This window comes from Tiliqua scincoides, chromosome 2 (assembly GCF_035046505.1).
Source record: "Tiliqua scincoides isolate rTilSci1 chromosome 2, rTilSci1.hap2, whole genome shotgun sequence".
In the NCBI taxonomy this organism is placed as follows: Eukaryota; Metazoa; Chordata; class Lepidosauria; order Squamata; family Scincidae; genus Tiliqua; species Tiliqua scincoides.
In genome coordinates, this window is record NC_089822.1 from 267623530 (window position 1) to 267634705 (window position 11176).

Here is an 11176-nt window from a genome sequence, read left to right on the forward strand (position 1 = left end):
TACATGACTGAGCCAACACAGGCGTCTCTGTTTCAGCAGTGCATACATGCTAGGGATTCCAGCACGTTCCAGGACCGTGTTGTTAGGAACTTTGTCCTGCCAGGTGATGCCGAGGATGCGTTGGAGACAGTGCTTGTGGAAAGCGTCCAGTTTCCTCTCCTGTTATGAGCAAAGAGTCCATGACTCGCTGCAGTATAGAAGTGTACTCAGGACGCAAGCTCTGTAGACCTGGATCTAGTAGATCATAGCTAGTACTAGAACTGAAAACTATGTTCAGTTGTGTGAGTGTCATCAGGTTGGTCTCTTTTTTTGTTGGTTACTAATTGGTTGGGTAATCTATACTGCTCTATAGTAAAATAAATGAAGTTAATGGGGGTGGTACCATGAGTTATCAGGCAGAGTAACACCAAACCTAGTGGTACCATTGGTGAGGATGTTGGGTGTTGTTGTACATTGGCTTTGATGACTTTTGAAGTGGATTCTAAACATTGATGGTGGACTATATTAGTGCTTATGAACTATGATAGCTACATCGAACCTCTAGATGCAGAGTCAGTATGTCACTGAATCACAAACAGATCAGGTTTTTGTGTTGCCAGAGTGGGGGGATCAGCACTTTCTTAAGTTCAGAGCCTAGGTCAACCTGGGCTTCTAGTTGAACTTGGGTCTCCATGGCTTAGGTTTGCTGGGTGGGTGGACCTAGGTGTCAAAAATGTAATAATAATAATAATAACAACTGCGTATTTACATACCGCTTTTCGGGTCATCAGATGACTCCTCTGACTTCAGAGGTTGGCAACCTTCAGTCTTGAAAGACTATGGTATAAGTCTACAGCACCAGGTATTCTCAGGCGGTCTCCCATCCATTCAAGGTGGTTCACATAGGCAGGCTGTTTCTAAATCCCCCGAGGGGATTTTTACAATCACAGAAAGTTTCTGTCTTTCAAGAACCACACAACATTTCAGATGGATCTTTCTGGTCTGGTATCACTTCTGGCCTCCAGTTTCCTCCCAGGCCCTGGGTGCCAAATGACCTCCAAACGCCACTGCTCCTGGGCTGGTGGCAGCAGATTTGGACTACCAAGGCTTTTCCCCACTTATGTGCTTGTTCAAACAGGGTGGGGTGGGGGCAAGGGAAGGATGTGAACACTCAGTACTAGGTGCCACTACCCCAGACAGCAAGTGGTCCCTGGAAGCCGCCCTCTCCCATCACAGCAGGATTGTATAAAAAACTCAGTTTTGATAAGGTAGAATCTCTACTGGATTGGATCCAGGCCTTCTCTTGCACAGGCTTTGAAAGGTTGCCATGACTCCCCCCCCCCCCAATGAGGCTGTACAACCCCAATGAGGTTGTGACCTGCAGGTTGAAAGCAAACCAAGACTGGACCTCTGATACAAACACCTGCCCATTGGTATCCCAACCACAGCTCTCCCAGAGTTGTTCCTCTTCCCCAGAGGAACACTCTCCTCTCCCCACTCTCCTTCTCCACTCTCCCACTCTTCCCCACTCTCTCTCTTCCCAGAGCCTCATCAACTTGCAGCCTCCCCTAGCCTGACATGGTCAAAAGACATCAAGCTCCCACCCCAGCTGTGACTCTAGCAGGGGTCGACTGCCTTTTCCTCCCTACTTGCCCTCCCTGGTCATATGGCTTCCCTTCCCTCACTGTGCTCTCCCCATTTCCTTCTGGAAGTGCAGAACATTCTTTAGCCCCCCAGATTCAGCTTTACAACAGCCACTCCAGGCAAGGGAGAGAACATTCAGAAGGACAACCACTGACATGGTTGGGACAGAGCAGCAAATGAAGGGACTTCTTTCTAGGAGCGGAAAACCCCTTCTCGTCCGGTTCTCATAAGGCATTAAAAACATCATTTCCGGTTTCAAGGATAACTTTCACTGGGTTTCACTGTTCGCGGCCTCTGCTGGGCTCAGAGGACTGTTTGGAGGGGAGGTCAGCATAACTTCCCTCGCCCCTGGATGGGGCATGTGTGGGGGTGGGACTGAGACCCAATCCACAGGTAAGTGGACCCATGGATATGGGTCCATGCACCCCCCCCAGTAGAAAATTATGCAGGGGTTGGATAGAGGGATGTTCTTTTCCCTCTCGAAACACACTAGAACCAGGGAACATCCCCTAAAACTGAGTTAGACGAGTTAGAAGAGACAAAAGAAAGCACTTCTGTCCCATCATGTAATTCACCTGTGGAACTCTTTGCCCAAGGGTGTGGCAATGGCACCTGAAAACCTGGATGGGGACTGGCAAATGGATGGATGTGAAGGCAATCCAGGTTACAAGCCATGATGGCTCTAAAAGAAGGCTAATTTCATGCTTGGGATCATTAGAAAAGGTATTGAGAACAAATCTGCGAACATTATAATGCTGTTGTACAAATCTATGGTAAGGCCACACCTGGTGTATTGTGTCGAGTACTGGTCGCGGCATCTCAAAAAGGATATATTGGAGATGGAAAAGGTGCAAAAGAGAGCAACTGAGGGTCCCTTATGTCAGTGCTTTCCGGCACTGGTATAGCAGTGCCAGTGGGACGTGTGCTGCATCCTGCAGTTGGGTGTCACTCATGGAGGCCTCCTCAAAGGAAGGGAATGTTTGTTCCCTTATGTCAGAGCTGCATTGCCCTTATATCAGTGCTTTCCAGCACTGACATAAGGGGTTAGGATTGCACCCTAAGATGATTACTGGGTTGGGGCACTTTCCTTATGAGGAAAGGCAACGCTTTGGGCCTCTTCAGGCTAGAAAGAGATGCCTGAGCGGGGACATGATTGAGACCACTGGCGGTCCTAGAGGGGGGCAAACCTCTAGTCAATGTTCCTGTATTATGCAAGCCTGGATTCTTGTTTTCTTCTGCTCACCTGGGCTTTGTATTCCTTTTGCTTTAGCAGTCTTTGAATAAAAACCTTTTTGCATATAAATGGATCTGCCTTGTTCTGGGATAACAGTGGACTTGTCAGCCTCCTCCCTCTGCAAGCACTACTGTAAGAGGGAGTTTCCATAGAGATCCTGAGACCACAAACTGTTGGAGGGGAGGGGGTTTTGCTCAGGCAGCCCCTCTGGGAACCTGATGTCCTGGGCTGGTGGCAGCAGATTCAAACTATCTAGGCTTTTCCCCACAAAGCTGCATGTTCCAACCAAGGGAAAGAGTGGGATGATGGGAAAGGAGTGAGCACTCTGTACTAAGTGCCACTGCCTTAGACAAGCCGAGCCGGTGCTCCCTGGTATCCCCCTTCTTGCAATGCAGCAGGATCACTGCAGCTGCCCGCCTACAGGTCAATCTCACAGATAAGTCGAGGGCAGGTTTTTGAGCCAACATCATGGAATGTTCTATGACCCTCTGCTAAGTTGGGGGGTTAAACTTAAGGGGGTGTCTGACTATAGTTTTGTCTGATTTTACCTGAGACCAGATCCTGAAAAATAACCTACCAGTAATTGTTGCCTAAGAACTGCAGTCTCTAAATTATTACAAACCTAGTAAAAGATCATAAGATACATTATTATTCTTTTTAAATTCTGGTCTTTGCCACTTTTTTGTAAACACTGTCAGAGTAAGTGCACTATAAAAAACATACCAGTAAAACAGTGGTTCCCAACCTGGGGTTCATGTAGCCCCAGGGGCACTCAACAGGACCATTAGGGGTACTTGAAAAAGAATGGAATAATGGCAAAAGAAGGCAGGTAGTGCTCCAGAATGCCTTACAGGGCCAGGAAGGGATGTAGCTAGTTGGCTGTGAAAGCCCCACCAATAGCTAGTTTTTGGTCATCAATTCATCTATGAACCAGTGATTGAAAACCAGCACAGTGAAAAAACTGAAACATCATATGGAAAGTGATCCATCACCCAGGATTTCTTAGGACACTTCTGGAGCAAAACAGTGCAAAGGCAGAGTTTTCTGTTCTTTAAACAGATGAAAAGAGAAAGTATGTGATGACTACATGAATTCATAGAGTGGAGATGGATCCACTGGAACATCATATGGAAAGTGATCCATCACCCAGGATTTCTTAGGACACTTCTGGAGCAAAACAGTGCAAAGGCAGAGTTTTCTGTTCTTCAAACAGATGAAAAGAGAAAGTATGTGATGACTACATGAATTCATAGAGTGGAGATGGATCCACTCTTATATTATTAATTACAAACATTTTGCTCATATGAAGGACACAATTTATAGAAATGGGCTGCTGACAATATGCAAGTGAAAAAAGGTTGGGAACTACTGGTGTTTAAGCCAGAAGCTCTACATATAACATACAACTTATAACACATAACTGGGAGAGTGCAATTCAATTCACAGCAGAGGTGAGCGAGTGCAGCTGCACATAGTTGTGACCAGGGCTTTTTTTGTAATAGAATGAAGGGGAACGGCGTTCCGGCACCTTTTCTCCCACTGAGAGAGGGATTCGAACTTCTGACCTCGTGCTCCACTTTTTTTTTTTTTTTTTTTTTTGCACTGCTGGCTAGGGAGGGCTTCGAACCTCCACCTCATGCTCCACAGCCCAGCACTCTCTCCATTGGGCTATAGGAAAGCCTATAGTCAAAATGCTCAGAACTAATATATAAGGTCTTGAGCCCAGCTGGTGGCCATCAGCGCCTCAAGTATTAGTTCCAAACACTAAAGCATTGGTCTGTGGAACCAGAGGCTAGGGGTTCAAATCCCTATGAGGAAGAATTTTTTTTTTCTTTTTTTAGGTGGGGAGATGCTCCATGGCTGCAAAATATAAAGGTTGGTTGCCAGTTGCCAAAAGGGGGGCCAGCTGAAACTGCAGAACTCCTCAAAGTTCAGTACAAGGCAGGCTTTTTTTGGCCTTTTTTTTTTTTAAGTCCCAGGTAGGACTTAACCCACAGCCTCCAGCACGGGGCTCACTCCAGGAGCTACAGCAGCAGTTACCAGCCAGGGTGGATGTTCTGAATCCTCCTCCCTGAAGAGTCCTGTAGGAGATACATAATCTCCTATGTATAGGAGATACACGCACATAATCATAAAGGAGATCACATCACGCACAAATCACATAAAGGAGATACACGCACATAATCATCAAAGACTATTGGGGGATCCTGTATTTGGAGCCCTCCCTATCTCAACACAAGAGACAGAGAGCCTGAAACGTCCAAGGCAGACACTCCCAATGGGTGATGGGGGCAGACCTGATCCCGGCAAGGTCTTTCGCACCCCTTTATGTTTCACTCCAGCTATGACTGCTTTTGCTATCAGGGAGCTCACACAGGATAGATGTGTGTGTGTGTGTGTAGTTATTGACTAGTTGTATCTTATTAATTTCGCCGATAAAAAATGGTTTAAAAATAAGTAAATAAATAAAATATTAACAAGTTGTGAGTTCCTGCACCTTTTTTTTTTTTTTACAAAAAAAGCACATAGTTGTGACCCTATTTACTCAGAAGTAGACCCCACTGTTTTCCATGGGGTGTTATTCTTAAATAAAGATGCACTGAATTGTAGTCTAGGACTTTGTTTCAAATGGAAAAGAGGATCCCATCCTGGTGCTGAAAAAACAGACCTCTGCCAAATGCAGCATTTGCAAAAGGGAACCAGGAAAATAAAAGTTTAACTTTGGCTGGAATTTCCTAGGGAGGTCACCATAGAAATTAACAGCCCTCCAGTGATCTCTGCATTGCTTCCAAGAATGAAGCCCTGCCTTCCACTTGAAATGCAACTACATATCCACAGTATATCTTGAATTCAGTTTTGACAAGGCAGCACCATTATTGGATGAGATCCAAGCCACCTCTTGCACAGGCTTTGAAAGGTTGCCACAACACCCTCCATGAGTCTGTATGTTCCCATTGAGGTTATGATCCCCAGGTTGAAGAACACTGCTCTACAGCAAACCAAGACTGGACATTACTACAAACACCTGCCATTGGTACCCCCATTCCAGAATCGCTACCAGCATGGATTGGCTCCCTCTTGATGGAAAGATTTTCAGATTCTTTTTACTGATGCAATGCTAAACAGTCCACCGACCTTTTAAAAGGGTTTCAAGGCTTTATTTACAGTAGATTAGTAAGTTATACAAGCTAATTTAATTTCTGTTTGGATACAGATGTTTACCCCTTCACTTCCCATCTTGTTTGTCAGAGAGCCACACCCAGAAAATCTCATTAAAATACAGTGAAACAAACAAGTTACCCATGTGACACTGTATGTCACTTCCACCTCCTTATAGGGCATATTATGACACTGTTTGGTGCATGGTTCTAGCTCTAAGTAGGAGGTCATTTTGCCCTGAAATCAAATGTTCTTGGCCCACAACTTTGGTTACACAAGCTCCTGGAATTCCACATGTTCTGCCAATCATGATCTCTTCAGGTCTCTTTGACATAACGACATAATCTCCTATCCTGTTTTTAAAGGAAAGATCAGTCTTTTTCTTGGCTCCTTTGGCTCACTTGGCTTATTTGTAACTTATATTGAGTTTAAAATAACTCAAATAACTTGGCTCAGTTATTTTCTCAAACAAAAAAAGATAGAGATTTTAAAGGGTTAACCTATCATTCTTCCCCCCACTTATCCTGCTGGCCATATCACTCCCCCCCTTCCTAAGCAGAAGTTTCCCTGTGTACAACCCCTGTTCCTTCTGGAACCGCAAAACTTTCTTCAGCTTACCAGATTCAGCCTCACAACAGCCACTCCAGACGAGGGAGAGAACATTCAGAAGGACAACCACTGACATGGTTGGGACAGAGCAGGAACTGAAGGGACTTCTTTCTAGGAGCAGAAAACCCCTTCTCCTCTGGAGGAGGAGAGGGGAGTACAATGTCTCTTGCCTCTGGATGGGGCACATGTGGGAGTAGGACCCAGACCCCAATCCACAAATAAGTAAACCCACGGTCCACGTGACCCACCCCCAATACAAAATTATGCAGGGGTTGGATAGAGGGCTGTTCTTTTCCCTCTCGCTATACACTAGAACCAGGGGACAACCAATAGAACTGAGTAGCAGGAGAGTTAGAGGAGAAAAGAAAGTGTCTCTGTCCCAGCATGTAATTCACCTGTGGAATTCTTTGGCAAAGGATGTGGCGATAGCACCTGAAAGCCTAGGTGGGGACTGGACAGATGTAAGCGCCTCCTCACTCATCATAAGAGCTGTTGCCCAGAATGGCTCCGACAGTAAGTGGAGAGACCATGTACATGGCGTGCTGCGGTATCTGAAATATTTATCCGGCTGCCCCCCAGCTACGCTACTGCTGTCCAAAGTGTACAAGATGCTGCACAAGTGGATAGAGTCTCTCAGAGTCTCATAACAGCCAATAAGGTTATTGTCTCTGAACAGGCAACATCCGAGAATTCAGCGTTCATCCCCAGGTCCAAGAATGAACATCACTTCAAATCAATCATTCTCCATTTCATGCAAGCTATTAACGTATGGATGAACTTCTCACTCTAGGGGACAAACTACAGGTTACGTGAAGTTTCAGCAGCACTGATTCCTTCTGCAACGCAATAAAGAAGTTACATAGAGAAAAAAATACATAAGTTTATTATTAGCAAGCATTGACTTTCCAACATCAAGACGAGTAACTACCAGATAAAATGGCTACCTCAAAACCAGTTGCTCCCATTTAGTTCGAAGGTAAAATGTTTATATCCCAGTTACTGATTTTTTTAAAAAGTTTCAACCCAGCTTGAAACCTAATTGAGAAATAAGACAACCAACCTATAAAACAGTTTACACTTCCACTGACTGCAAAACTGTTTTTTCCATGTCATCAAACAGCTGAACTGAATCTTCACCCACAGTCCTATGTCAGATTTCCTTTAATCTAATTCAGCCAAGTTATCAGAAAAGCAGAACTACAATCTTGGTACAGCTTCACTACTGTAAGGAAGCCTCAATGGCTGTCGTTGAACAGTGGAAAAAGCTAAAAGTTCTCTGGTTTTCTCCAGGAATTTCTAAAAAGAATAAAAATACAGTTAAAATACACAAACCAGTGAAACAATCAACTAAACATTTCACTAAAAAAAAATTACCCAGACACCACAAATCTTTTCGCTGCAAGTTCCATACAGCACAGCCATTTGGCCTGTGCAGCTACCTTGCAAGGTTCAAAATGCAGGACCCTAAACTGATCAGGGTATTCAGACAAGATTTTCGCCACTGGGTGGGTTCTTTAAAATAGAGGAAGGAATTGCTGTGCTGTGGTTGAAACTGTACCCATGTCCCAGGCAGTCACCTGGCATCTTCTCCTGCATTACTCAAGGGTCGATTCCTCACCCAAGCTCTTGCTACAGCATGGGACAGGCTCCCCCTGCTCCTTGTTGATGTAACTTAAGGCTAACAATGCAGCTGAAAGTCCTTCCACACTTTGAGCATTTATATAGTTTCCCACTTGTGTGAAGATCTTGATGATATTTAAGGCTTTTTCTGTGCAAGAAGCTCTTTCCACACGCTGAACATTTATAAGGTTTCTCTCCTGTGTGACTCTTCCGATGTACTGCAAGGGTTGTTCTGTGCCTGAAGCTCTTATCACACAGAGAACATTTATAAGGATTGTCTCCTGTGTGAATGTTTTGATGTCTTCTAAGGTGGCATTTGTATCTGTAGCTCTTTCCACACTCAGAACATTGATGTTGTTTCTGCCCTGTATGGATATTTTGATGTCTTTTAAGGGTCTGCTTCTGGCTGAAGCTCTTTCCACACTCAGAACAGTCATACAGTTTCTCTCCTGTGTGAATATTTTGATGTGCTATAAGGGACTGTTTCCAGCAGAAGCTCTTTCCACACTCAGAACATTGATGTTGTTTCTGCCCTGTGTGGATATTTTGATGTGCTATAAGGGACTGTTTCCAGCAGAAGCTCTTTCCACACTCAGAACATTGATGTTGTTTCTGCCCTGTGTGGATAATTTGATGTCTTTTAAGGGTCTGCTTCTGGCTGAAGCTCTTTCCACACTCAGAACAGTCATACAGTTTCTCTCCTGTGTGAATATTTTGATGTGCTATAAGGGACTGTTTCCAGCAGAAGCTCTTTCCACACTCAGAACATTGATGTTGTTTCTGCCCTGTGTGGATATTTTGATGTCTTTTAAGGGTGTGCTTCTGGCTGAAGCTCTTTCCACACTCAGAACATTCATACATTTTCTCTCCTGTGTGAATATTTTGATGTGCTATAAGGGACTGTTTCCAGCAGAAGCTCTTTCTGCACTCAGAACATTCATAGGGTTTCTCTCCTAGGTGAATATTTTGATGTGCTATAAGGGACTGTTTGCAGCCAAACCTCTTTCCACACTCAGAACATTCATAGGGGTTTTTCTCCTGTATGGATTCTTAGATGTCTCCTAAAAGCTGGGCCATTAGTAAAGCTGCTGCTACAGTGGGGGCATCTGTATGGCTTCTCTCCTGTGTGTGTTCTTTGATGCAGTCTGAGGACATCACTCCGAGCAAATGTCTTTCCACACTCCGAACATAGGTATGGTTTTTTCCCCTGTTCTGGATGTTCCATATGCAGAAGTGCTGGTTTGACTGGAGCTCTCCTCAAGCAACAAGGTATTGTTGAGTTTTCCCTCTGTAGTGATGCTACTAGGAGCAGCAGGACACTCTTTTCCTCCTCTCTTCTGTCTGTTTCTCCTGTTCCTGGAGGGCTCCTCCCAGGCAAGGAATCAATTTCTCCATCTTTTCATCTGTGGGGTTTCCCTCTTGCCCCCATGGGCATTCCCATCCCCAAAGGGAATCTTCTGCATCTCTGTCCAACAACATCCCTGGTGGGTCCCTCTCATTTTCCCAGTACGGCATACACCCTTCAGGAAGGAGGAGAGAAACGTGGTAAGAGCCCAGTGGAAAATCAAGCCCTTCAGAGTTATGTACATGGATTTCACTCCCATTCTCCCAACCTATGGCCTCCTCCAGCTCAGGCAGCCCTAATCTAACAAAAGGTGATGTAGCAGAATGGGCCCAGCTTCTGCTGTATCCTGCTGAAGCTTTTTGGTCACTGGAGACCTCCTTGCAGTAAGGAAAGATGTGTTCCCTTGCCCTATAGTCGCCCCCAGCGGCTGCCATGGGTCAACATGGACCTGCACCAGCTAGAGTGCTACCAAAAGTCCACATTCACCCAGGAAGGTGGAGCAGGTCCAGGATGAGACCAGTATTTGGCGTGTGCCACCATTGCCGAATCTACTCCATTCCCAGGCCTGATCAGCCCTCCTCCCCATCCCGCTCATCGCTTTTTTCCATGGCAAAAATAGAGGCATGGAGGATGCAGAATGGAAGAGAGATAAGGAGGCAGCTGTGAGTGGAGAAGCACCTTCCGTGCTATGGGTTTTGCTGCCCACTTATGAGCACAGCAGCTGTCTTTGGTGGCAGCAGAGAAGTGTGGCCTGCCAGAGCAAAGGGGGAAAGAGCCCTGCTCTGGAGATGCTGGAGAGATGCTGAGCTCCCTGAAGGGAGAAGCAAAAACAGAGCCAATGTTGGCCCAGAACTGGGGGGGGGGGGGTCCAAACTTGGACAATAAAAGGCACCTCCGTTCTTACCCAAGAGGCTCCGCTCGTCATCCTCTTCCTGCATGAAGCCAGATGGAGCCTTCTGGACCCCTTAGGAGGAACTCTCAGCTGCCACCTGCAGGAGCAGAGAGGGGGGCTGTTTCAGGATAGAGCAGGATGTCTTGGGGGGCTTGCAGGGGGAGGGCTACATGAAGAGGACAATTCTACCTCTGCCTACTTACTGGCCCTGCTTTGGCCCATAGTCCTGGACCACGAGACTCAGAACACAATAGTGAACATTCTCTCTGTATGTGTATTTCTATCCAACTTTCTTCCCTTTCATAGTCAGCACTCCAGGCAGCCAACACAAACTAGGCACAACACCAGCACATCGCAAATATCTACAGGAATGTGCAACCCTACCACACCAGTACAAAGAAGAGTCTCCGCAGAAAGAAGTGAGGCAGAGTCTCCTCAGGAGGCTGTTCCCAATCTTGGGCTGGCCTGGGGGAAACCCGTTACCAAGTCCCAGTTGGATGCAGGCTGGATGATGGTGGGGCACAGAAGAATCTCTGTCCGGAGGTTAACCCCCAGGCAGGTTCAATGTAAGCAGGACTCAGGCACTCAGTCCCCACATGAGTCAAGGCTGCAGAGGTCGGCCAGCACGAGGGCAGCATCACCCATTTGGAACTGGGCACTTGGACAACTTGCCAGAGGGTTAACATTTGGGTTG

The 11176-nt window shown here is 46.0% G+C and overlaps 1 protein-coding gene across 1 annotated transcript in view; it reads right to left on the minus strand.

Moving 5' to 3' along the window:
* Nucleotides 1-10528, minus strand: part of LOC136639164 (zinc finger protein 850-like) — a 25046-nt gene extending 14518 nt beyond the window's left edge. The window contains exons 1-3 of the mRNA XM_066613172.1: nucleotides 10495-10528; nucleotides 9360-9457; nucleotides 8377-9274 (exon numbers count right to left, since the gene is read on the minus strand). Of these exons, the coding sequence (XP_066469269.1) occupies nucleotides 8377-9274; nucleotides 9360-9457; nucleotides 10495-10528 (1030 nt within the window). The remainder of the gene's footprint in view (nucleotides 1-8376; nucleotides 9275-9359; nucleotides 9458-10494) is intronic.
* Between the last annotated feature and the right edge of the window lie 648 nt (nucleotides 10529-11176).